This window comes from Oryx dammah, unplaced genomic scaffold (genome assembly GCF_014754425.2).
Source record: "Oryx dammah isolate SB20612 unplaced genomic scaffold, SCBI_Odam_1.1 HiC_scaffold_10, whole genome shotgun sequence".
NCBI classification, from domain to species: domain Eukaryota; kingdom Metazoa; phylum Chordata; class Mammalia; order Artiodactyla; family Bovidae; genus Oryx; species Oryx dammah.
The window spans coordinates 82,117,185-82,144,784 of record NW_024070194.1 but is presented as its reverse complement, the minus strand read 5'-3'; the positions used below and the strand labels follow the sequence as shown (position 1 = coordinate 82,144,784).

Genomic DNA, 27,600 nt, shown 5'->3' with positions numbered 1-27,600 from the left:
AAAATTTTAATGCTTTTTTTTTTCCTTTAAAGCATGATTTCAACTAATAAAATGGTTCTTATTACTTACCTGGTAATTAAAAAGCTGATGGTTTAGGGGTGTCCAAGTACTCATCTTTGTCTGCATTTTGGGACCATTTGTGTTTTTTGGAGATGCAAATGCCATCATGAAATAACTGGATATTCTTCTGTAAGAAAAACTACACCTGCAGAAGAAATGAATCATACAGTCTTCAGAATACTAAAAATACTAATACCATATAATCTTTTTTAGTACATTGGGACAGAGACTAGGGGGAGAGTAACATTTACTGTGAGTATTTTATATGTCAGGTACTTAACAGGTTTGTTCAATTAAAACCCATAACAATATGGCAAGGTGGTGGGTTTTAGCTTATTTTACAGATGAAGAAAATGAGGCTCACTGAAGTTACATGGTTTGCCCAGAGTTATACAGACAGTAGGTGGTGAGATAGGGAATCAGAGCCAGGTCTGTTTAACTCTGTTTGATTTTCACTAGACCAAGGGGAAAAAATCAAAATCACTCTTAGCTAAGAACATACCATATTGGTCAGAAAGAAGTATTTATAAAATCATCGTGCAATCTGAACTACTCCATTTTGTCCCTTGTGACCTCCTTCTTTCTCTGTTAACTTTCTGACATCTAGCTAACAAGGGCTCTAGCTTGCTACCATATTTAAGAAGTAGAATAGTACAATGGACAAGGCCAAGAATTTACATATGGACAGATTTGGGTTTATTGGGGAAAATATACAGTACACCCAGTAGTGTATATGTCTGCCTTCATTTTTGCGGCCTCATGGCATGTGGGATCTCATTTCTCCCACCGGAGATGGAACTCACATCCCTTGTATTGGAAATGTTGAGTCTTAACCATGACTGCTGTTGTTCAGTCACTAAGTTGTGTCCAACTCTTTGCAATTCCATGGACTGAAGTACACCAGGCTTCCCTGTCCTTCACTATCTCCCAGAGTTTGCTCAGACTCATGTCCATTGAGTTGGTAATGCCATCCAACCATCTCATTCTCTCTTGCCTCCCTTCTCCTCCTGCCTTCAATCTTTCCCAGCATCAGGGTCTTTCCCAAGGAGTTGGCTCTTCGCGTCAGGTGGCCAAAGTTTGGGAGCTTCAGCTGCAGCATCCGTACTTCCAATGAATATTCAGGGTTGATTTCCTTTAGGATTGACTCATTTGATCTCCCTTGTCCAAGGGAGTCTCAAAGGTCTTCTCCAGTACCACAATTAAAAAGCATCAATTCTTCAATGCTCAACCTTCTTTATGATCCAATTCTAACCATTGGACAGCCAGGGAAGTCCCTAGGTCTGCCTTCATTGGATTAAAGCACTCTAATTTCCATGAGGGATTACGTTTCCCTCAGTGTGTAGGGTCTGCTGGGTTGGTTAATCAAGGTGGCCTCCCCTTGCCCAGTCATGAGACTAAGCTGGGCCAGGTAACTGATGCTGGCTTATCCTTGCTTTACAGCCAAGGTGATCATTCAAAGTACAGTAGATGCTCTGAGTAGATTGTTAAGCTGTTCTTAGACTCTTCTTGTAGGGGCTTCCTAGGTGGTGCTAGTGGTAAAGAATCTGCCTGCCAATGCTGGAGACATAAGAGATGCAGGTTTGATCCCTGGGTCGGGAAGATTCCCTGGAGGAGGCCATGGTAGCCCACTCTAGTATTCTTGCCTGGAGAATCCCTTGGACAGAGGACCCTGGTGGGCTATGGTCCACACAGTCACAAAGAATCAGACACGACTGAAGCAACTTAGCATGCACGCATGTCCTTTCTTATCCATTTTCTGAGCCACCTGATAGCCTTCAATAAATTTCACCTACATTAGCTAGAAGACCCTTCTTGTAGGGGCATCCCTGGTGGCTCAGATGGTAAGGAATCTGCCTGCAATGCGGGAGACCTGGATTTGATCCCTGGGTTGGGAAGATTCCCTGGAGGAGGGCATGGCAAGTCACTCCAGTATTCTTGGCTGGAGAATCCCCATGGACAGAGGAGCCTGGCGGGCTACAGAGAGTTGGACACAACTGAGCGACTAAGCACACAGCACGCACACATTAGCTAGAATCCATTTTTGTTGTTTGCAATCAAAACTTTTTACATTACACATTTTGGATCCTGGCTCTAAAACTTACTAGCTTTGAAACTTTTTGCAAGTAGTCACTCAGTTGTGTCCGACTAACCCCATGGACTGCAGCACGCCAGGCTTCCCTGTCCTTTACCATCTCCTGGAGGTTACTCAAACTCATGTCCATTGAGTCAGTTATGCCATCCAACCATCTTGTCCTCTGGCATCCCCTTCTCCTCCTGCCTTCAATCCTTCCCAGCATCAGGGTCTTTTCTAATGCGTGGGCTCTTTGCATCGAGTGGCCAAAGAATTGGAGCTTCAGCTTCAGCATCAGTCCTTCCAATGAATATTCAGGACTGATTTCCTTTAGGACTGACTTGAACAGGTACACACTGCTATATTTAAAATGGATAACCAACAGGGACCCACGATATAGCACAAGGAACTGTGCTCAATGGCAGCCTGGCTGGGGGAGAATGGATACATGTATATGTATGGGTGAGACCCTTCATTGTTCATGTGAAACTACCACAACACTTAATTGGTTATACTCTAACACAAAATAAAAAGTTAAAAAAAATAAATAGCATCACCACAGACTTTCTTAGAACTTCCTGTTATTTACAGAGGTTTTCAATGCCTGTCCTTGAAGGGGGCACAACAAAATATTTTAAGGTAAAAAATATTTAAAGCAGACTGATGGCATTTTCAGTATATATCCTCAGTGTTTCTGTTTGTGCCTTCTTCCTCTCTGAAGGTATGTTTCATATCCAAAGCAGTGGTGCTGAGTTGGGGACTGCACAGGATTTGCCTGCCTGAGCCAGGGCTCCGAAAAATTATAGCAACAAATATGACAATTAAAAAAATATATATTTATTTTTATTTATTTATCTGGCTGAGCCAGGTCTTCGTTAGGGCATGTGGGATGTAGTTCCCTGACCAGGGATAGAACCCAGGTCCCCTGGACCACCAGAGAATTCACCTGGACAATTTTTTGATCCACATGCCACAACTAAGACCTGGCACAGCCAAATAAATAAAAATAAATATTTTTTAAATTAAAAAACCATTAGTTTTTGACTTACAGAGGATTCCCCCAAATGCTAGATCTGAAATTTTGTGACTCTCACTTGACATGTAATATTCCTTCTCAGGTTTAAATTAGAGCTGAAGAGAAAGCCAATGTTTTAAAACCTCAGGGTTTTAAACCATAGATAATATCTTCCTGCAGTTGCCTGCTGATACCACTCCACTGGAATAAGGGGGAATTAAGGAGGTTCAGATGAGCCCTCACATTCTTAGCTCCTAACAGCTAAGTCGCAAAGGTGTAAGAAATGATTTCATTACAGTATTATTAAATGGCTGCTATAAAAACACACATGAGCAGGCAAATATATAAGGCACGGTCACTGAGTCTAGACCTGCTCAGTTAAAAATCACATATTTTCTTTTTTATTGCTATTTATTCATGTTTGATATTTCTTCTATTTAAACTGATTGAAGTTGTGTGTGTGTGTGTGTGTGTGTGTGTGCTTTCATTTTTATTTATCTGTTTAGGCCAAGCCACTCAGCTTGCAGAATCTTAGTCCCCAACCAGGGATTGACCCTGGCCATCGGCAATGAAGGTACAGAGGCCTAACCTCTGGACCACCAGGGAATTCCTTAAACCAATTGTTTTCAATCTTTTATTTTATTTTTTCAGGGCTATAAAAACTCTTTGAGGATATGATGAAAACTATGAATCTTCTCCCTAGAACAATGCATATTAACATTACATTTTGCTTATACCAGGTTAAAAACTTCTGTTGCAAGCTCAGAAACTCTCTTTTCCCAGTTTGAGTACAAAACAATCTGACTGATTCTAAGCACGATTTCTGATTAGGACAAAGTAGCTTTTCCAGCGGAGAAGGTGATGGCACCCCACTCCAGTACTCTTGCCTGGAAAATCCCATGGACAGAGGAGCCTGGTGGGCTGCGGTCCATGGGGTCCCAAAGAGTCGAACACGACTGAGCGACTTCCCTTTCACTTTTCACCTTCATGCATTGGAGAAGGAAATGGCAACCCACTCCAGTGTTCTTGCCTGGAGAATCCCAGGGACGGGGGAGCCTGGTGGGCTGCCGTCTATGGGATCTCAGAGTCGGACACGACTGAAGTGACTTAGCAGCAGCAGCAGCAGCAGCAGCTTTTCCAGGGCCTCCCTAAGGTTTTGTATTGGTTTTTTTTTTTTTTTTTCCCTTCCTGGTTCTTCAGAGCTAGAAATTATTTGAATTAGGCTTTTTTTTTCAAATCAACTTGAACAAAGTTTGGTTTTCAGGAGATGGGCCTGGCTGAGAAAAAGAGCCCTCTTGGTAATAATCTTCCTGAAGCAGGCAAATGAAGGTATCTTGCCCTGGTTTTTGTCATTATCCTTTTACAGTTTTTTCCTCTGTCCACTCTAGAAGATGGGCAATGTGCATATCTGCATGCCCACACTGGCTCACAGTATAGAGCACTCAGATGCTTTCATACAACATACAAAACAATTACAAGACAAAGCAAGTTGCCTTCCCTCCTTCTACATACAAACCTTGCTGTTGTTTTTCCATGACTTCTTTCCCCCTTAATGGCTGTCCTTGCACGTTCCCCTTTAATTTTTCTTTGGATAAAGGGGAAGAAAAAGGGCTTATGGCCCTTACCCCCAGTGTGTGCTTCTGGTGTCATGTTTAAAGGCAAGGATAGGTCCTCTGGTAAAGTTCCAGTGGTTACACACCTCCAATCCCATCTTCAAAGCCATTCTTCACACTGTCACCATTGCACAACTTCACTAAAGACTTATTAGGTCTGTATTAGATATAAAGACAAGTCTTGACTATGAGGGAGATTACAGTCTACTACAAGAGGGTTTTTTTTAACAAATAAAAATGTATATATTTAAAGTGATGTTTTAGCATATGTACACATTGTGAAATGCTTACCACAATCAAACTATGCAACATATCCATCACCTCCCATAGTTACTGTGTGTGTGTGCATGTGTGCGTGTGTGTGCACGTGTGCGCTTCTGTGTGTGTGAGTACTCTTGAGATCTACTCTTCTAGAAAATTTCAAGTATATAATATATTATTATTAACTATAGTCGCCATGATCCCTGGGCAGGAAGATCCCCTGAAGAAGTAAATGGCAACCCACTCCAGTATTCTTGCCTGGAGAATCCAATGGACAGAGGAACCTGGTGCGCTACAGTCCATGGGGTTGTAAGAGTGGGATACAACTAGCAACTAAACTACTACCACCATCACCACATAGTCACCATGCTGTACATAAGGTCTCTAGAACTTATTCATTTTATAACTGAAGGTTTGATCAATATCTCCACATTTCCCTACTCCCCAACTTTGGCTAACCACTACTCTATTCAGGGAAGTATTTTTTAAAAGGTCTGTTAGTCATTTTTCAGCTCAAAAACCTTCAAAGACTCGATAATGGCTACAGAATCCTTAGCATGCTAATCTAGGTACACCATGAATTTACCTTTTTGGTTCTTCCTCCTTCCTCTCCCTTCACGCACTATCTGTACAGACACACTGCACTTCAGATCAGAGAATGTGGTACAAAACTGGTGCTTCTTTGCTAACGTGGTTTTCTGAATGTGCTCCCCTAAATCCTAAACTCAGTAGTACACAGTAGGTGCTCAATAAAAACTTGTCTAAATCAGCAGAATGAATGAACACAATAGCGGAGCTGAGATGGTTTAAGAATTAAAGCTAGTGGCAAAGAAGGTAAAACTCAACATTAGGAACCGAGCATTGGGGTTAGACTCAGGATAATTGGGTTTTTATTTGGCGTTTACAGAGCAGAACACGGTTGCGTTTCTCCACTAACACACAGCTCACCCATTGTACACTGCAGTATCATCAGAGAAGGAAATAGAGATGACCGGGAAATGATCAGGAAATAGGGTACGGTTAGATTTAAATATGAATTCAACTTATATTCAACTAGGTGGAAACAAAGAGAAACCATAAGACAGTGCAAAGACGTAGTGCTTTGATAAGCATAGAAGTAATTATTTGTTGGTTGTTAATTTCATATATATGATGCTTTTGGTAATTTAACTGCTAATACAGAGCAAAATGTAATTCCCCGGGTCACTGCCAAGGCTCGTGAGAAGCCCAGGAGGACCTGAGAGAAGAGCTCTCAAAAGAGTCTCCATCTTTTTCATGCAGTGATCACTGCTCTCACCTCTTCAAGTCTTTCTCCTCAAGCCTCTAGCGCTGGTGTTGCCATAGCTCCTGTCTCTGTGACTCCGTCTAGCCACCACCCCTTCCAGTAGGCCAATCACTACCTATAAATCTTTTCGCTGGCATCCGGGGTCTCTTAGGCAACAATGTGTGGTCTCTTGATTGGCTGGGAGATCCTAGAGGGCTGGCTCCAAAATTGGGCACACAGATAAAATGGAAAAGTGGGAGCGCCCAGAGGGTGGGAAAGGCTGCCATCTCTCAATATAATGCTAGGACGAATATGCAGCCAATCCTCAAACAAACAGCATTAAATGCCCCCATTTAAGCCGTAAGTATGTTCCAAATCAGGACAACCTACTGAGCATGCCCAGTTATATCATTCTGGTCGCTCCAGGGTTCTGAAACGTAAACACCGTTTCTCCGGGTTTTTAGAGTGGCCGACAGGTAAAAGAAGGTTGCAGGAAAAACAATTCTGGAGAGGTTCAATGAAAGAATAGCACTTGCACACAGGAAGTGGAAGAACGGGGGAAAATTGTCCAACACACAAACTCAGCAACGCTTCAACATGAATTTTAAGTTATTGTATTAAGGAATTCAGCCGACTAACAGATACACCAGGGAACCAGCAGATGGCATGCCTGAATAAGGATAACTCCAAATTTGGGAAATTTTACGATCTGGTCTAATTTAATTAATTAAATTTATGAAGTATCTAGCATGTAATGAGAGGCAGAGTGAGAATGCAAGAATGAAAAAAGAAATCTAATGAGGAGGGTTTGAAAATGCAATGTAGAAATAACTACTGGGATAGAACCATAAACTAATGCTGGAGAAAACAACATTTCAGAAGGGACATCTGGGAAGCGTAAAACGGTTCTTATGGGCAGCAGATAACCAAATTAAAAAAAGAAGACTTTTCTCATTATCTCACGTTTTCTAAAATAAATAAAAATGTACTTTCTTCCAAGGTAAATAAATGTAAACCCTATGTTTATATTGTTTCATTGTTTTGAAATAGGCAGCATTCGTATATCTCCCATTTAAAAACAAAATGAAAAGTAAAGCTCATAGAGGTTGCTGCTTTCTTTAGAGTTGACAAAGGATCAGTAAGTGGCCAAACTGAAATGAGAACTTATGTTGTCTGAATTCCAGCCCAGTGGTTTTAAGTATGGTTGTATGTTTTACGATCAGGTTGTATGTAAAATGAATAAACAAAGACTTTTGCAGGGGTGGAGGCCTGGGGGAGGTAAGTAGATGCAATACTAAATTACCATGTATTACCAGTTAACATGGATGGTTTCAAAATGGGTTCATCCAGAAAGAGACCAGTTTTAACAACTCCCTGGGAGAGTGTTGGGTCTCGGTGAAGTTCCTGAGCTACCAGGGAAGACCTAAAGACTTTCTGTTGGTGGTTATAACATTGAATGAAAGAAAGATGGGATTAAAGAGAGCCCGACACTTTATCCCTGTTAGATCTGAATATTTTTATCCCTGAAAATAAGGTCCCTTTCATCGATCCTCTCAACTAGCATCTTCTGGGCCTCTCCTTGTTCAGCCCGTCATCAGTGTGACTGCTGATCCCCCAATGAACAACACCATTCACACTGTGTTCACGGTGAGCACATTGGCTCAATGTCCTTGAAAATTTAACATTACTTTCATTTAAATGTTTTAAAAATTCCTTTAAAAAGTATTTATTTGGCTGCACTGGATCTTAGTTGCAGCACACAAGACCTTGGACCTTTAGTTGCAGTTTGTGGGATCTAGTTCCCAGTTGGTCTTCAGTCACTAAGTCTTGTTTGACTCTGAAACCCCATCAACTGCAGCACTCCAGGCTTCCCTGTCTTTCACTAGTTCCCAGACCAGGGATTAAACCTCGGTCCTCTGCATTGGGAGGGTGGAATCTTAGTTACTGGACCACCAGGGAAGCCCCTCAACATTATTTTTAAAGGAAATATTTCAACCATAAAGAAAAGTTTACAGACTTGCCTAAGAAACACGCTTTTCTCCCTGCAGAGATTTTTTTAAAATGTTAACATTTTGTTTCATGTGTGTGTGATTAACTGTTGAAGCCTCTTTTACATGCTGCCCAGATCTCATTTTCCACCCTGCCTGCCTAGAGGCATCCACTGTCATGAAATTTAGAGTGCTGCCTACCTGTCTACTTTTTATGCTTATTATATATACGTTTGGCCTTGTAAACAGTGTGATTATTTTAAAGAGCTATCATAATTTACATACTTTGTAGTTCGCTTCTTTCACTCAGTGGTCTATTTCTGAGATGTGATCTGATAATAATTCAATGATAATTTCTACATCATTTCCACCTCCCACTAGGAGCCAAGATATGTTCTATGCCTGACAGTTTTCACAAGACCATGTGTAAATTGCATAAACATGTGAGAGCAGCACATCTCTAGAGGATCTGAAGGTACTAGGGATCTAGAAGTACCTGAAGCAGGTCCACACTGATTTTCATAAATGCTCTTAGCTGCTTCACTTACCCTCAGTAGAAGCAGTGTTGGCTCCACAAGACACAATGACTTGATAAGAATCAGCCTAAGGATCAACATTACTTCTTTTTTAAAAAAAAGTATTACTGCATTAGTATTTATTAATGAAGTTGAAAATGTTATTTCAGATCCCTTTTATGATGCAATTCCCATAGCTCATCTTCTGACATTAAACTATATTTATGACTGTCTAAGCTCAGTATTTATTATCATTTAGGGAGCACATTTAAAAAAGATTGTTTCACTGGTGGCTCAAACAGTAAAGAATCTGGCTGCAATGCAGGAGACCTGGGTTCCATCCCTGGGTCGGGAAGATCCTCTGGAGAAGGGAATGGCAACCCACTCCAGTATTCTTGCCTGGAGAAGTCCATGGACAGAGGAGCCTGGTGGGCTACAGTCCATTGGATCGCAAAGAGTTGGACACGACTGAGGGACTAACCCTTCCACTTTTCTTTGTATAAAATAGTTGCCTATAATGAAAGATGCCGCAGAGATGTGTTCCAAGGGTTTGGGCAAACCACAGATTATATAGCTGTTTTTGGTCAGTCTCCTAACATGGGGTGGCAAGGATTCAGACAGAAGATTATATTAAAATACACCATTTTAACCAAGTGTATAGTTGGATAACGTTAAGTACAGTGATACTATGCTACAAGATCAACATATTTCTTTAAGTCCTATGTGCTACTATAGAACAAAATGATGCCTGTGAAATCTAGGTTGAAAAGGGAGGAAAGGGAAGAGAAAGGAAGGTAGGTTAAATGATGGAGGCAAAGGTAACAGCTTTAGCTTGGAATGAGTGAATCCAGACTCAGCCCTTAAAACGCTGCCTGGCTTTGGCTAAGTCTTTTTAACCTTTCTGGACCGTTCTTTTCCGTGTCTGAATAATGAGAGGTTAGGTTTAGATGATTTCTAAGGAATCCTTAAGTTCTGAAAGAGCTTATGTAGAAAAAAATAAAATCACTTATGAAGAAAAAGAAAGAAGAAACATTTCCCAAAGAAGAGAAGATGGGGAATGCCACCAATAACCTCAAGCCCCACCTGCTCGCTAAAGTGGGTGTTGGTAAAGAGGGTATCTGTTCTGCTGCTTCAGCCTGGAGCTCTGCAATATTAAAGCTGACTACTTCCATCTGCACCCAGTACCACTCTCAGCACCCGCTTCTTAACCAATTCCAATCCCCGGGTCCCCAGGGGGCACGCTGGTTCTCGAAACAGGTTTTGGTGGTCTCGCAATAAAAGCATTCCAGGCTTGAGTGAAGAGAGTCGCTGCACTGTCCAAGCAGGGAAGGGAGGGAGAGCTTTGCAAAGGGGACTGAGGGCATTAAGAAAAGCTTCCAGACCTCGGAAGGACTCCGCCGGGGCAGGACAGGGCCAGGTATCAGCCTCGGCGCAAGGTAAAGAGCAACGAAACTTGCAGATGGGTATCCAGAAGCTGGGCTCAAAATAGGAGCGCTCGGCCGAGCGTGCGCAGCGCGCCTGCGCCGTACGTGGGTGCGCGTGTTCCCCGCGCCCACGCCTGGCCGCACGCCCGGGCGATCGCGAAAGCTCGCGGTCGCTCCGAGGCGCCTGCGGGCGGTCCTCGCTGGCTCCGTTTACCTGAGGGACCTGCGGCCGCCCGCGGCCGGCGCCGCAAACTCCCGGGAGCCCGGCCCCGAGGTGTGAGGTGAGCCCCGGGTCGTGCAGGCCCCTTCCCGTCCGGCTCAGCGGGGAAAGGACTGGGGAGTGGGGCCTGAGGAGGTGCGGCCGCGGCTGCGCGCTCCGCGGTCTAACCCTGTGCCGAAGAGCCACCAGCAGCCGCGGCACCTCCTCCTCAGGGAGCGTTATTCTCGTCGCCGCCGAAACAAAAGCCTTGGGCGCCGCGCTGTGGAGGGGTGTCTCGGGGTTTTCTCGGGGTGGGTGGCGGGCCGGCGGGGGACCCCGAGTTTGGGGCTGAGGCGGACCGTGCGCGCGGACTGGATTAGCCCTCTCGGTCCCGAGCCCGCGCCGAGCAACCTGTTCGAGTGTGGCCCGCGCTCCCTGCGCGCCGCCCTCGGCCCAGCCCTGGGGCGCCGTCGGCGCCGCGGGGGCGTGTGGCGCTCCCGGGCCGCTGGGGGCTGTGGGTGGAGCACGCGGCCGCTGGCCGGGAGGACGGTGCACCGAGGGCTGGGTGCGGGGGCGCGGGCGGCCCCGCCGCATCTGAACTGTTTCCTGTTTCTAGTCCTGAAAGTTGTCCCCTCTCCTCCCTCCCGTCAGTTTTGCAAAGTCTGCATATTCGTCTTCGAAGGCTTCCTCCTCTGCCCCCTTGGACGCTCCGTGTGTTTGCCCTGGGGTACCGCGGGGAGGTTCATCCATAGCCTCTGAAATAAGGTGCTGTTAAACATTTCAAGACATTTTAACATCTTCCTAGAGGCCTTTTTCAGAATTAGGTGCCTTCCTCAATAAGAGAAAAAGGGGTGGTTTTTTCTTTCTTTGTTACAAAAGCATATGCTACTAATTTAGGCAGAGGAATCAACTCGAAGTTGCAAAATATCTAGGAAGGACAAAAGGTCCGGTTTTGGGCCCAGAATAAATGAAATTTTGAATTTTGGTTCCCTTCTGAATGTAGGCAGAGCAGCAGAGCAGACCAGCAGCTATAGAAATAAATGACTGCTCTATAAGGTTGGTCAAACAATCTTATTTTATAGAAGTAGTTTGGAGAGACCTATGTTTATGTACGGGAACTGGGTTACTTGGCAAAGCCAATACCGCAGGAGCAAGGAAACAAAGAGTTGTCAAGGGGGTTGTTAACCTCCCTCTTGAGCTTTCTTTTAGCCTTTAGTGGTGTGCTGACAGTCAAAGGGATAGATAAGTCCGTAGTTCTGTTATTAAGAACCATTTACTCCTCAAGATAATGCTTTCCATCCGTCCTTTTTTTTTTTTTTTTTCCCATCCGTACTTTTAATCAAATCAATACCTTTTTTTTCCTCCATAAGAAGAAGGGGGGAAAAAAGTGTTTGTTTGAAGTACCAAACCACAACATAGAGGTAATAAGATAGGAAAGTGATGTAAAAGCTTAAGTGGGCAGGCTTGCAAGGATAGAGCTGAAAATAAAAGATAATTGAGATGCAGTTCTTCTTAGAGTGTTGCCTTTTATTTAGTGAAATAACAGGTTCCTCCTCTACCCCCCCCCCCCCAAATGGTTTGAAACTGGCAGGAAAATGAGGTAATTAGTTGTCAGGAAGCATTTAACAGGAGGCTTCCTGTGTGCTGTTTTGGATCTGTCAGGAATTCTCTGTTCCTTATTAATTTATTAAGAGGAGAGGCAATTTCCTTCATTAGTTTTTCTATACTGAGATAAGTACCCTCTTCCTTCTTGTGAACCATATGGTAAAAGTGATTGTTTACAACTCTCTCTCTTTAATATGGATCACCTATGTTTTGTAAGTCTGGAATTTTAATCTCTATCTTTCCCGAGAATAACTACCTTGTAAGACAGTATATATGCCCACACCATGTTGATTAAAACACCTTTGCTCCATCAGAGCTCTGGTCCCCGTGTCTTTCTTTCTCTCTATCAGGCTATTTCTTTGGAGCGCAGAGGCCCTCTGAGTTCACTTTCCTGCCGGGGCTTCTAAGACCCTCTGGAGAAAGTGCTGTGCGCATTCACCCCATCGAGAGGGTGCCTGAGGCCTCCGTGAACAGAGCGAGCTCCATGCCAGGGGCTTTATTGGCTTTCTGCATAAACCGAGGAATATCAGCCTCTTTCTCTCCTTTACTTTCTTATCATTGACTCCGGACCACCAGGTTCCGGTCCATTAAAGGACCTCAAAAATTAGTAAAGCCTATTGTCTTTCCTTCTCCTCCGTTGTTTTGTTGTTGTTTTTTTTTTCTCATCCACTAATATTCCCTGACTCTACATCTCTCCTAAATCTACCAGTGCCCTATTAATAGAGGAAGAAAGGACTTTTGGTTCTTTCATCCCTTTTTTCATCTTAGGTACTGTATTCCTCTGAGCTTTATTTTGTGCTTTGAACATGTAGGTGGATTTTTCTAGAGAGATCCCCAGCCATGATTGAGCTATTTAAAGTAGGGAGGCTTGAGGGGAAGATAAATAGTAAAATGCACGTTCTTTTTTTGTATAGCACAGGGTTGTGAGCACGTCATCATTGGGCAAAGAGAGAGTGTTTTAAACTCTCTGTAAGTCCTCTGTTGCCAACTTGACAGACAAAAAATCTCTCTCCCCTATTTAAATTTCCTATGTTAGTAAAACTATGAGATTTCATACTGAAAACTTATTCTGAGCATGTTAGTTTGTTGATGTTAGACTGCTGTTGACTTTATTTTCTTCAGGAGACATGTGATAGGAAACAGTTCTTACTGCATCTTTACCTTCTTTCACAGGGAAGAGCAATGTTGGCCTCAAGTGTTTTTTTAACCCCTAAATCTCTAGAATTAGAGACGTTTAAAGCTGCAGCTGCCCACAAAAAGAGCAGTAGTGCAAATGAAAAGCATGACTTTGAAATATGTATGAGAGGAATTGTTCAGTATAGATTTGGGAGAAGAATGGTCACAGGGTCTTGAGGAAAAAAGTGAAGGTTTTTAAGAGTGGCATTTCCAGAAGGTTAGGAATGAATGTTTGAAGAGTAACAACTCCTCTTTGACTAGAAATTAGTTTTAACTGACTGTTGCATCAGAAATGATGAATCTATCTTTGAGTTACAATTTGTTATGCTAAGAACTAGCAACAGTTTTGGGGGATCCAAGGAATGTGCTGTGAATGAAGTTTAAGAAAAAACAACTAGGCTGCTGCTAAGTCACTTCAGTCGTGTCCGACTCTGTGCGACCCCATGGACTGCAGCCTACCAGGCTCCTTCGTCCACGGGATTTTCCAGGCAAGGGTACTGGAGTGGGGTGCCATTGCCTTCTCCAAACAACTAGGCTAGTAGGCCTAAAAAAAAATCCTGGTGCCCAAAGTTTATATCATTAAACTAATTTTATAGTCAAAACATGCAACCATGCTAAAGGGGGGAAAAAAATCAGGAGCTTGATATTAGAGCATTTTCTGAACACATTTTAATGGAAAAGGGAAACCAGGCTGGAATTTCAACCTGATTTTTTTTTTTTTCCTTTAAAGTCCAGACTCTGGCCATCTTTTAACTTTACAGTTTTGTTTTTAGCTTTAAAAGATCTTCTGCTTCTGCTTTCTCTACTATTAAAAGTAATGTATAATTTGTAAGATGGACTGGATTTTGATGCCTACTATTCATTTTAGTTTTGAACTTTGTTTTTCCTGTTTTTTTTTTAAGCCCTATCACTCAGCACACTGGAAGATTAGATTATCTTTTGTAATCAGTATATGTCCAGACGGACTTTAAAAATTAGATAAAGTAGCAAAGTGATACCTTGAGATTAGTAAGAATCTAGGCCCTATGAATTAAATATGCTGCTGCTAGGTCACTTCAGTCATGTCCAACTCTGTGCGACCCCATAGATGGCAGCCCACCAGGCTCCCCTGTCCGTGGGATTCTCCAGGCAAGAACACTGGAGTGGATTGCCATTTCCTTCCCCAATGCATGAAGGTGAAAAGTGAAAGTGAAGTCGCTCAGTCGTGTCCCACTGCGACCTCATGGACTGCAGCCTACCAGGCTCCTCCGCCCATGGGATTTTCCAGGCAAGGGTACTGGAGTGGGTTGCCATTGCCTTCTCCGATGAATTAAATATGAAACGATATACACTTTAGCAACCAGAAAACAGTATCCTGAGAATGAATTTATTTTTTAAATAAGATATGGAAATCAAAAGGCCAAAACCCACATGAGTTTTAGGAAAAGGAATCTAGTACTTTGAGCAGTGATATGCTCTTAGTGTGTACTTCGCTCTCTAAGAAGATGATAATTTCCTTGAGAGAAGAAGCTTCAGAGGTAGTGATTGCTAATCCTTATAATGCAGTCTTGGAGAAAACTGAAAGAAGACAAAAGAATATCCTCCTGTTCCCATTGTAGCCAGTGTGTTTGAGGCAACCTTTAATTTCTGAATTGGAAACGCAAAATGTTATGTACATGTATAGTGTGTCCACATAAGTAACTCTGAGAAAGATGAAAGGAATCACTTTCTGTACAGAAAGCGTGAATTGGAATAGAATTGCTAACATCTTTTGTTGCAGGGCCTTGCTGACAAGCCCCCAGGGCCCACTTTTGTCACTGTCTCTTCTGGGATTCTGCCAGCCTTCTTTCCTCTTCACAGTTGCCATCTCCTGCTTTTCCCACCTGAGTTCTTTGGTTCTGGCTTTGTAGCCAGCCTCTGAAGACAGTCTTCCAAGATTGCATCCCCTTTATTGCTGGTCTTCAGGACAAATATTCAACTTATTTTAGGGCCTTTTACTTTTCATCATCAAAAGAGAACTGGTAAATTGAGGAATATCAGATTCCTGATGTTACACATTGATAAAAATTAAACAGAACTGGACATGGAACAACAGACTGGTTCCAAATAGGAAAAGGAGTACGTCAAGGCTGTATATTGTCACCCTGCTTATTTAACTTATATGCAGAGGACATCATGAGAAACGCTGGACTGGAAGAAACACAAGCTGGAATCAAGATTGCTGGAAGAAATATCAATAACCTCAGACACGCAGATGACACCACCCTTATGGCAGAAAGTGAAGAGGAACTAAAAAGCCTCTTGATGAAAGTGAAACAGGAGAGCGAAAAAATTGGCTTAAAGCTCAACATGCAGAAAATGAAGATCATGGCATTCGGTCCCATCACTTCATGGGAAATAGATGGGGAAACAGTGGAAACAGTGTCGGACTTTATTTTTTGGGGTTCCAAAATCACTGCAGATGGTGACTGCAGCCATGAAATTAAAAGACACTTACTCCTTGGAAGAAAAGTTATGACCAACCAAGATACCGTATTAAAAACCAGAGATATTACTGTGCCAACAAAGGCCCATCTATTCAAGGCTATGGTTTTTCCAGTGGTCACATATGGATGTGAGAGTTGGACTGTGAAGAAAGCTGAGTGCTGAAAAATTGATGCATTTGAACTTTGCTTTTGGAGAGGACTCTTGAGAGTCCCTTGGACTGCAAGGACATCTAACCAGTCCATCCTAAAGGAGATCAGTCCTGGGTGTTCACTGGAAGGACTGATGCTGAAGCTGAAACTCCAGTACTTCAGCTACCTCATGCAAAGAATTGACTCTTTGGAAAAGACCCTGATTCTGGGAGGGACTGGAGGTAGGAAGAGAAGGGGACGACAGAGGATGAGATGGCTGGATGGCATCACAGACTCAATGGATATGAGTTTGGGTAAACTCTGGGAGTTGGTGATGGACAGGGAGGCCTGGCGTGCTGTGATTTATGGGGTCGCAAAGAGTCGGACATGACTGAGCGACTGAACTGAACTTTTTTATCATCAAAAGAGAACTGGTAAATTGGGGAATATCAGATTCCTGATGTTACACATTGATAAAGATTAAAGTGTAGGGTTAAATGTATCTAGTCCTTTTTGTTTTCTGATGAAATAGTCATCAGTACACTTAATCGGAAATTAGTTTTCCATATATCTTATATTGCTCTGTAAAGAAGTGAATGTCTCTTTTCTCAGGGTTAGGGCATGAAAAACTGTTGCCAGACCCCTCATTTTTTACTGGTCCTTGGTGCCTGAAACTGTTCCCTCCAGTTAATCCAGCAATTCCCTTTATTCAGCTGAGATTCTGCAGATTCCTATAGTAAAAGATATAATATCAAAAAGAATGCAAAAAATTTTTTAACCTTTATGTGATCAGTTGCTGTATTTTGTCAGTATTTCCTGGTTTCCTCAATCTTCTGTGTCCTCTCTGAAACTTACAGCTTCCTCAAGGATGGTTTTCTTAGGAAAAAGGACTGTTGCTATCCATACTCACGTGATCCTAATTAGAAGCATTTATTTCATTATGTTATTGAAAAGCCATTTAGAATATATATCAAAAGTTTTTTTTTAAACTATGCATAATATTTGGTTCAGCTGAGAGGTGATCTGATTTTTTTCAGTATTGAAAATCAATTTTTGACCCATTCTAAGTTTATTATCTTTTTTTCTTTTTTTGCTTTTCTTGCTACCTATAGTAGGGTATTTTTGTGTCCCTTGGCTTGCTATTTAATCAACAGCTGGTAAATCATTGATTCAAGTAGTAGTATTGTCAGCACACATTCATAGATTTAGCAGACTTAATTTTCCCATACACAAATAACATGCGACAGACTTTAAAATAATATTGCAGCATTTATAATACTTTAATACTTTTTGTTTTGTTTTTTGACCATGCTGTGCAGCTTGTGAGACCTTAATTCCCTGACCAGCGATCAAACTCGAGCTCCCTGACGTAGAAGTGTGGAGTCCTAATCACTGGATTGCCAGGGAAGTCCCTGTAATATTGTATTTTTAAACAATTCAGGTAGCTTTATTCTGTTCCATTTATGTATATTTTTGACATAAGTGGGAGACTATATGCTGTTTTGTAAACCATTTAAGATTTTATTTTTCACATACTGTATTGTTACTGTCTTTTCAAGTCAGTATATACAGATCCTGCTCATCATATTTAGTGTGTTATATGTTGGTTGTACCTTAGTTTAACCAATTTCTTATTGGTAGACTTTCAGATTGTCTCTGGGTTTCTGTACTAACATTTCAGTTATGCATTGTATGTACTTGTGTTTACTTTCTTAGCATAAATTTTAGAATATGTCTGCTGAATCAAATTATGTACATTTTAAGGGTTTTTGATGTCCATAGCTACTTTTTTGAAATACCAACTACTTTGCTTTTCCTCCAGTAGTATTTGAAAATGGAGAATTTCCTGGCGGTCTAGTGGTTAGACACTTCACTACTCTGGCCTGGGTTCAGTCCTTGTTTGGGGAACTTAGATTCTGCAAGCTGTGTGGGACAATCAAAAAAGTATTTCCAAGTGTTGGAATATTGAATATATTTTTCTTTCTGCACCCTCTCCTATACTTTGTTCTGTTCTTCTTACTTTGCTCTTCTGATTGGCAAAAATGTTATATATCATGTTTGTATGTTTTTATTAGTAAAGTTGAATATCTTTTCATATGTTTCTTGGCCATTTGTAAATTTATGCACTTTTTCTATTTTTCTATTAAGGTAGTATTCTTTATCTGCTTTTTAAAAAATTCATTTTATATATTACTTTTGCTAAGCACATCAGTTCAGTTCAGTCGCTCAGTCGTGTCTGACTCCTTGCGACCCCACGAATCGCAGCACGCCAGGCCTCCCTGTCCCTCACCAACTCCTGGAGTTCACCCAGACTCAGGTCCATCGAGTCAGTGATGCCATCCAGCCATCTCATCCTCTGTTGTCCCCTTCTCCTCCTGCCCCCAATCCCTCCCAGCATCAGAGTCTTCCAGTGAGTCAACTCTTTGCATGAGGTAGCCAAAGTACTAGAGTTTCAGCTTTAGCATCATTCCTTCCAAAGAAATCCCAGGGATGATCTCCTTGCAGTCCAAGGGACTCTCAAGAGTCTTCTCCAGCACCATAGTTCAAAAACATCAATCCTTCAGCGCTCAGCCTTCTTCACAATCCAACTCTCACATCCATACATGACCACTGGAAAAATCATAGCCTTGACTAGACGGACCTTAGTCGGCAAAGTAATGTCTCTGCTTTTGAATATACTATCTAGGTTGGGCATAACTTTTCTTCCAAGGAGTAAGCGTCTTTTAATTTCATGGCTGCAGTCACCATCTGCAGTGATTTTGGAGCCCACAAAAAATAAAGTCTGACACTGTTTCCACTGTTTCCCCATCTATTTCCCATGAAGGGATGGGACCAGATGCCATGATCTTCGTTTTCTGAATGTTGAGCTTTAGGCCAACTTTTTCACTCTCCACTTTCACTTTCATCAAGAGGCTTTTTAGTTCCTCTTCACTTTCTGCCATAAGGGTGGTGTCATCTGCATATCTGAGGTTATTGATATTTCTCCCCGCAATCTTGATTCCAGCTTGTGTTTCTTCCAGTCCAGCATTTCTCATGATGTCCTCTGCATAGAAGTTAAATAAGCAGGGTGACAATATACAGCCTTGATGTACTCCTTTTCCTATTTGGAACCAGTCTGTTGTTCCATGTCCAGTTCTAATTGTTGCTTCCTGACGTGCATACCGATTTCTCAAGAGGCAGGTCAGGTGGTCTGGTATTCCCATCTCTTGAAGAATTTTCCACAGTTTATTGTGATCCACACAGTCAAAGGCTTTGGCATAGTCAATAAAACAGAAATAGATGTTTTTCTGGAATTCTTTTGCTTTTTCCATGATCCAGCAGATGTTGGCAATTTGATCCCTGGTTCCTGTGCCTTTTCTAAAACCAGCTTGAACATCAGGAAGTTCATGGTTCATGTATTGCTGAAGCCTGGCTTGGAGAATTTTGAGCATTACTTTACTAGCATGTGAGGTGAGTGCAAGTGTGCAGTAGTTTGAGCACTCTGGCATTGCCTTTCTTTGGGACTGGAATGAAAACTGACCTTTTCCAGTCCTGTGGCCACTGCTGAGTTTTCCAAATTTGCTGACATATTGAGTGCAGCACTTTCACAGCATCATCTTTCGAGGTTTGAAATAGCTCAAATGGAATGCCATCACCTCCACTAGATTTGTTCACAGTGATGCTTTCTAAGGCCCACTTGACTTCACATTCCAGGATGTCTGGCTCTAGATGAGTGATCACACCGTCGTGATTATCTGGGTTGTGAAGATATTTTTTGTACAGTTCTTCTGTGTATTCTTGCCACCTATTCTTAATATCTTCTGCTTCTGTTACGTCCATACCATTTCTGTCCTTTATCGAGCCCATCTTTGCATGAAATGTTCCCATGGTATCTCTAATTTTCTTGAAGAGATCTCTACTCTTTCCCCTTCTGTTGTTTTCCTCTATTTCTTTGCATTGATTGCTGAAGAAGGCTTTCTTATCTCTTCTTGCTATTCTTTGGAACTCTGCATTCAGATGCTTATATCTTTCCTTTTCTCCTTTGCTTTTTTGCTTCTCTTCTTTTCACAGCTATTTGTAAGGCCTCCCTCGACAGCCATTTTGCCTTTTTTGCATTTCTTTTCCATGGGGATGGTCTTGATCTCTGTCTCCTGTACAGTGTCACGAACCTCATTCCGTAATTCATCAGGCACTCTATCTATCAGATCTAGGCCCTTAAATTTATTTCTCACTTCCACTGTATAATCCTGAGGGATTTGATTTAGGTCATACCTGAATGGTCTAGCAGTTTTCCCTACTTTCTTCAATTTCAGTCTGAATTTGGTAATAAGGAGTTCATGATCTGAGCCACAGTCAGCTCTTGATCTTGTTTTTGTTGACTGTATAGAGCTTCTCCATCTTTGGCTGCAAAGAATATATAATCAATCTGATTCAGTGTTGACCATCTGGTGATATCCATGTGTAGAGTCTTCTCTTGTGTTGTTGGAAGAGGGTGTTTGCTATGACCAGTGCATTTTCTTGGCAAAACACTATTATTCTTTGCCCTGCTTCATTCCACAGTCCAAGGCCAAATTTGCCTGTTACTCCAGGTGTTTCTTGACTTCCTACTTTTGCATTCCAGTCCCCTATAATGAAAAGGACATCTTTTTTTAGGTGTGTGTTCTAAAAGGTCTTGTAGGTCTTCATAGAACCGTTCAGCTTCTTCAGCGTTACTGGTTGGGGCATAGACTCTAGTGTTGTGTTAATCATTCTGCTCAGCAGATCACAAATCATAGGTATTTGCAATGATCTGGGTTATTTACAATGATCTGGGTCATCTCTGGGTGGCTCTCATTGCCACTGAAATATCATGATAAAATTTGACAAGCTGGGTTAATTGAGATCTTCTTCAGAGATTAAATGCTCAATAAGCACCCTCCAACAGGAGAGGTTCAAATAAAATTTATTATTTATAGGTTCTCAGAGTCTTCTATCATTATATATGGGAGCCTTCATCTGAAAAAAATACTGACAGCTGCAACTTCCATCTGCCTGAGTCTGCCTCAGTCTTGCAACATTCGCATCTCAACTCCTTTTTCTCTCTGCCCACTGCTTCCAATTTGTGCAAGTATAATATTTGGGGGATTTACATATTATTCTCCTTATTGCTCTTTTGGAGGTGGGGTAAAACATAAATCAACCTAAATTAGTCTCTGGAATGATTGAGTGGTTGAGATCTCAACATGGGAATGTTAAGCCCTTGTCAATGAAATTCTAACATTTATCTGGGTGGATTTGACATTCTACCACTGATGACTCAGCCCTTCCTTCCCTTTGTCCCATCCAGTCATGTCTCAAACCAGCAACAGGATTTCTTTTTTTCTTTTTTTTTTTTCTCTTTTTTATTTATTTTAATTGGAGGCTAATTACTTTACAATACTGGGGTGGGTTTTGCCATACATTCACATCAATCAGCCATGGGTGTACATGTGTTCCCCATCCTGACCCTCCCTCCCACGTCCCTTCCCATCCCATCCCTCAGGGTCATCCCAGTACTCCAGCTCTGAGCACCCTGTCTCATGCATGGAACCTGGACTGGCGATCTAATTCACATATGATAATATACATGTTTCAATGCTATTCTCTCAAATTATCCCACCCCCGCCTTCTCCCATAAAGTCCAAAAGACTGTTCTATACATCTGTGTTTCTTTTGCTGTCTTGCAGATGACACCACCCTTATGGCAGAAAGTGAAGAGGAACTAAAAAGCCTCTTGATGAAAGTGAAAGAGGAGAGTAAAAAAGTTGGCTTAAAGCTCAACATTCAGAAAATGAAGATCATGGCATCCAGTCCCATCACTTCATGGCAAATAGACGGGGAAACAGTGGAAACAGTGTCAGACTTTAATTTTGGGGGCTCCAAAATTACTGCAGATGGTGACGGAAGCCATGAAATCAAAAGACGCTTACTCCTTGGAAGAAAAGTTATGACCAACCTAGATAGCATATTCAAAAGCAGAGACATTACTTTGCCGACTAAGGTCTGTCTAGTCAAAGCTATGGTTTTTCCTGTGGTCATGTATGGATGTGAGGGTTGGACTGTGAAGAAGGCAGAGTGCCAAAGAATTGATGCTTTTGAACTGTGGTTTTGGAGAAGACTCTTGAGAGTCCCTTGGACTGCAAGGAGATCTAACCAGTCCATTCTGAAGGAGATCATCCCTGGGATTTCTTTGGAAGGAATGATGCTAAAGCTGAAACTCCAGTACTTTCACCACCTCATGTGAAGTGTTGACTCACTGGAAAAGACTCTGATGCTGGGAGGGATTGGGGGCAGGAGGAGAAGGGGACGGTAGAGGATGAGATGGCTGGATGGCATCACTGACTCGATGGACGTGAATCTGAGTGAGCTCCAGGAGTTGGTGATGGACAGGGAGGCCTGGCGTGCTGTGATTCATGGGGTCGCAGAGTCGGACACGACTGAGCGACTGAACTGAACTGATACAGGGTTATCATTACCACCTTTCTAAATTTCATATATATGCGCTAGTATACTGTATTGGTGTTTTTCTTTCTGGCTTACTTCACTCTGTATAATCAGCTCCAGTTTCATCCACCTCATTAGAACTGATTCAAATGTATTGTTTTTAATGGCTGAGTAATACTCCATTGTGTATATGTACCACATCTTTCTTATCCATTTGTCTGCCGATGGATATCTAGGTTACTTTCATGTCCTGGCTATTGTAAACAGCAGCACCAGGATTTCTTATACTCAGATACCTCCTAGGTTGTGCAATTGCCTAAATATAAAGTCTAGACTCTCCAGCCAAACATTCAAACTTGCCTACTCTCCCTTTCCCTCTCCAAAGGATATCCTAACCTAATTTTCCAAGTATCTTTCCCACTTATTCTTTATTTTAAAAGTCACATTGATTTTTTTTTCTTTTTTTAGATTACTATAGATGTGTTAATTGCCAGATCCCAAAGCATTGCCCCAGTCCTTGTCTTCCTAAAGGCCTCTACATTGTTTGGCATCTGAAAACTACTCACCAGTCCTGGTTTCTTAAATGCTTCATTGCCTTTCCTCCTACCATTCTTGCTTGGGTTTTGTTTGTTTTATTTTTGTCTGATTTTTTAACAGCTACACTCCATTCACCCTTTCCCTAGCTCTTCTTTCTTCTTCTACCCATTTAATTCATATATTACAATAATCATAATTGACACTATTAAGGGCCTTGTGGGGCCCCCGGGCACAAACACTTTGTGTCCCTCATTTCTTTGATTATAGCCCTTCATTCAGCCTCCATGACCTTCCCTGAGTTCCAGTGGGTAAATTCAAGAAGTTGTCAATTAGAGAAGAAGGAAACAGGAGACCATGAAGAAACAAACAATAAAGAGCAGCCTTGGGGCAAGGTCCTATTTCCCCAAGAAAAGATACACACAAAATCTTTGAGCTATTTTGCAGATACTGAAACTCTTTCTACATGGGAGAAGTTAATGATTCATAAGGCGTGCTTGTCTATGTCCACAAGCATATAGACATAAAAGTAGTTGGAAATGAAGGTTGACAGTGTGGACCCCTACTTATCTCACCATTAACCCATCAGAATAATGTCCATGAGCTGATCATGCCCTTTTTTGAACAATTACTATAAAACTTATCAAACTTGTCATTATCTTCCCCAAATTGAGACACTTGGTTTTGAAGTCATTAGTCTGCTGGAGCCCACTTTGCCTGGAAAAGCAATAAAGCTATCTTTTTCTACTTCACACAAACTCTTGTCTCTGAGATTTCATTTGGCATCAGTGTACAGAGAAGTAGAACTCTTTGTTTCTTTCCTACTGCCTTGTAAGGGTATGCCACCATAATGAGAAGTACCAGTTCAAAACACTTCCTTCCAGGAAAACATCTGTGTATTTGCATTGCTGGGACAAGGCAAGGAAATATGCTGGGTGTGAAAATGCTAATTTTGGTCCACTGGCAAAAAAAAAAAAAAAAAGTGTTCTCACCATGTGAAAGCTAGCATGTTTCATTCTAAAACACACTTAAGAAAACTCCTTGGGTTCTGATTCTCTCTGCAGTATAGTTAATTCTCTGTACAAGCTGGGGAATTCTCTGCAAGGAACACTGTGCTTGGTTGCTGACTAAGAGTGCATCTCCTAGAACTCCTTGATTCCTACTGCCTTGTATGGGTATGACACCACACTGAGAAGTACCACCTCACAACACTTCCTTCATGGAAAACATCAGTTTGTCCCGATTTTGTAGTTTCACTGCTGGGACAATGCAGGGGAATATGCTAGGTGTGAAAATGCTACGGAGACATTACTTTGCCAACAAAGGTCCATCTAGTCAAAGCTGTGGTTTTCCCAGTAGTCATGTATGGATGTGATTGAGAGTCAAACCATAAAAATAGCTGAGCCCCAAAGAATTGATGTTTTTGAACTGTGGTATTGGAGAAGACTCTTGAGAGTCCCTTGGACTGCAGGGAGATCCAACCTGTCAATCCTAAAGGAAATCAGTTCTGAATATTCATTGGAAGGACTGAGGCTGAAGCTGAAACTCCAATATTTTGGCCACCTGAAGTGAAGAACTGACTCACCGGAAAAGACCCTGATGCTGGGAAAGACTTAAAATGGGAGGAGAAGGGGATGACAGAGGATGAGATGGTTGAATGGCATCACCGACTTGATAGACATGAGTTAGAGCAAGCTCCAGGCATTGGTAATGGACAGGGAAGCCTGGTGTACTGCAGCCCATGGGTGGCAAAGAGTCACACAACTGAGTAAGTGAATAGAACTGAACTATGTCAAAGCTAGAATGTTTCACTCACAGACCCACCTTGGAAAACTGTGTTCTGATTCTCTCCACAATGTAATTAATACCAAGTGGAAGCAGTGGCCTTCTCTGAAAGAAATACTGTGTGTGGATCTCCTGCCTAAGAGCACATCTCCGAGAACATTTAGGTTCCTTGTATGGGTATGCTGCTCACCAACAGAGAACGACCAGTTCACAGCACTTCCTTCATCAAAAGCATCAGTAGTCCCCAGTGTGTATTTTCAGTGCTGGGACACTGCAGGGAAATATGCTGGGTGTCTAAATGCTTATTTGTTGTTTTCTGGCAAAAACAGTGTTCATACAGTCTGAAAAGTTAGAACGTTTCACTCAATCCCACCTAAGAAAGCCTCTTAGGTTCCAATTGTCTCTTCACAAAGTTAATTCTCAGCACACGAGTTACTTTTCTAAAGGAAATCTAGTGCCTGGATGTCCTTACTAGGAGCTCATATCTTAGTACACCTAGCTTCAGAAGGCATCATATGAGTATGCCAGGGGCCACATAGTGAAATACAAGTTGACACCACTTCCCTCATGGAAAAGACCAGTTCCCCCCAAGTTTATATTTTTGTGCTGGAACACTGCAGGAATACAGGGTGGGTGTGAACCTTCTCATCGGGGTCTGCTGGACAAAAGAGTGTTCTAACTGTGTCAAAACAGGGTCCACTGGAGAAGGGAATGGCAAACCACTTCAGTATTCTTGCCTTGAGAACCCTATGAACAGTATGAAAAGGCAAAAAGATAGGACACTGAAAGATGAACTCCCCAGGTCAGTAGGTGCCCAGTATTGTACTGGAGATCAGTGGAGAAATAGCTCCAGAAAAAATGAAGGGATGGAGCCAAAGTGAAAACCAGGCCCAGTTGTGGATGTGACTGGTGATGGAAGTAAAGTCTGATGCTATAAAGAAAAGTCTTGCATAGGAACCTGGAATGTTAGGTCCATGAATCAAGACAAATTGGAAGTGGTCAAACAGAAGAGGGCAAGAGTGAACATGGACATTTTAGAAATCAGTGAACTAAAATGGACTGGAACGGGCAAATTTAATTCAGATGATCATTATATCTACTACTGTGGGCAAAACCCTTTAGAAAACATGGAGTAGCCCTCAGTCAAGAGCCTGAAATGCAGTGCTTGGGTGTAATCTCAAAAACGACAGAATGATCTCTGCTCATTTCCAAGGCAAGCCATTCAATATCAGGGTAATCCAAGTCTATGCCCCAATCAGTAATGCTGAAGAAGCTGAAGTTCAATGGTTCTATGAAGACTTACAAGACCTTCTAGAGCTAACACCTAAGAAAGATGTCCTTTTCATCATAGGGGACTAGAATGCAAAGTAAGAAGTCAAGAGATACCTGTAGTAACAGACAAATTTGGCCTTGGAGTGTAAAATGAAGCAGGGCAAAGGCTAACAGAGATTTGCCAAGAGAATGCACTGGTCATAGCAAACACCCTCTTCCAACAACACAAGAGGACACTACAAATGGACATCATCAGATGGTCAATACCAAAATAAGATTGATTATATTCTTTGCAGCCAAAGATGGAGAAGCACTATATAGACAGCTAAAACAAGACCAAGAGCTGACTGTGGATCAGATCATGAACTCCTTGCTGCAAAATTTAGACTTAAATTGAAGAAAGAAGGCAAAACCGCTCGGAGAAGGCAATGGCACCCCACTCCAGTACTCTTGCCTGGAAAATCCTATGGATGGAGGAGGCTCCATGGGGTCACAAAGAGTCAAAAACAACTGAGCGACTTCACTTTCACTTTTTACTTTCATGCATTGGAGAAGGAAATGGCAACCCACTCCAGTGTTCTTGCCTGGAGAATCCCAGGGATGGGGGAGCCTAGTGGGCTGCTGTCTATGGGGTCGCAAAGAGTCAGACACGACTGAAGCAACTTAGCAGCAGTAGCAGCAGGCAAAACCTCTAGACCATTCAGGTATGACCTAAATCAAACTCCTTACGACTATACAGTGGAAGTGACAAATAGATTCCAGGGATTATGTCAGAAAGACAGAGTGCCTAAAGAACTATTGATGGAGGTTCATGACATTGTTCAGGAGACAAGGATCAAGACCATCCTCAATAAAAGAGATGCAAAAAGGCAAAATGGCTATATGAGGAAACCTTACAAATAGAGGCCTTACAAAAAGAAGAGAAGGGAAAGGAAAGGAGAAAAGGAAAAATAAACCCATTTGAATGCTGAGCTCCAAAGAAGAGCTATGAGAAATAAGAAAGCCTTCCTCAGTGATCAATGCAAAGAAATAGAGGAAAACAATACAATGGGAAAAACCGCAAGTCTCTTTAGAAAAGTTAGAGATACCAAGGGATCATTTCATGCAAAGATGGGTACAATAAAGGACAGAAACAGTATGAACCTAAAAGAAGAAAATATTAAGATGAGGTGGCAAGAACATGCAGAAGAACTGTACAGAAAAGATCTTCATGACACAGATAATCACAATTGTATGATCACTTATGATCACTCACCTAGATAGCCCGGAATGCAAAGTCTAGTGAGCCATAGGAAGCATCACTATGAACAAAGCTAGTGGAGGTGATGGAATTCCAGTTGAGCTATTTCAAATCCTAAAAGATGATGCTGTTAAAGTGCTGCACTCAATATGCCAGCCATGACATATTGGAAATATGGAAATTTGGAAAATGCAGCCATGACCACCAGACAGGAAATGGTCAGTTTTCATTCCAATCCCAAAGAAAGGCAGTGCCAACGAATATTCAAACTACCACAGAATTACATTTGTCTCACAGGCTAGCAAAGCAATTCTCAAAATTCTCCAAGCCAGGTTTTAAGAGTACATGAACCATGAACTTCACAATGTTCAAGCTGGATTTAGAAAAGGCAGAGGGACCAGAGATCAAATTGCCAACATTCATTGGATCATACAAAAAGCAAGAGTTCCAGAAAAACATCTACATCTGCTTTATTGACTATGCCAAAGCCTTTGACTGTGTGGATCACAACAAACTGTGGAAAACTCTTCAAGAGATGGGAAT

General features: G+C 42.0%; 1 protein-coding gene and 1 long non-coding RNA gene across 2 annotated transcripts in view; one reads left to right on the top strand and one right to left on the bottom strand.

Moving 5' to 3' along the window:
* LOC120869201 (F-box only protein 16-like) overlaps positions 1-6,409 on the bottom strand; it is a 28,989-nt gene extending 22,580 nt beyond the window's left edge. Inside the window, exons 1-2 of the mRNA XM_040248326.1 lie at positions 6,318-6,409; positions 70-205 (exon numbers count right to left, since the gene is read on the bottom strand). Coding sequence (XP_040104260.1) covers positions 70-168 — 99 coding nt within the window. The 5' untranslated portion in view covers positions 169-205; positions 6,318-6,409. The remainder of the gene's footprint in view (positions 1-69; positions 206-6,317) is intronic.
* On the top strand, positions 61-27,176 carry LOC120869202. Its single transcript, XR_005722466.1, has 3 exons — positions 61-72; positions 8,654-8,665; positions 27,081-27,176. It is a non-coding gene; the product is annotated as an uncharacterized LOC120869202 (long non-coding RNA).
* Positions 27,177-27,600: the final 424 nt, after the last annotated feature.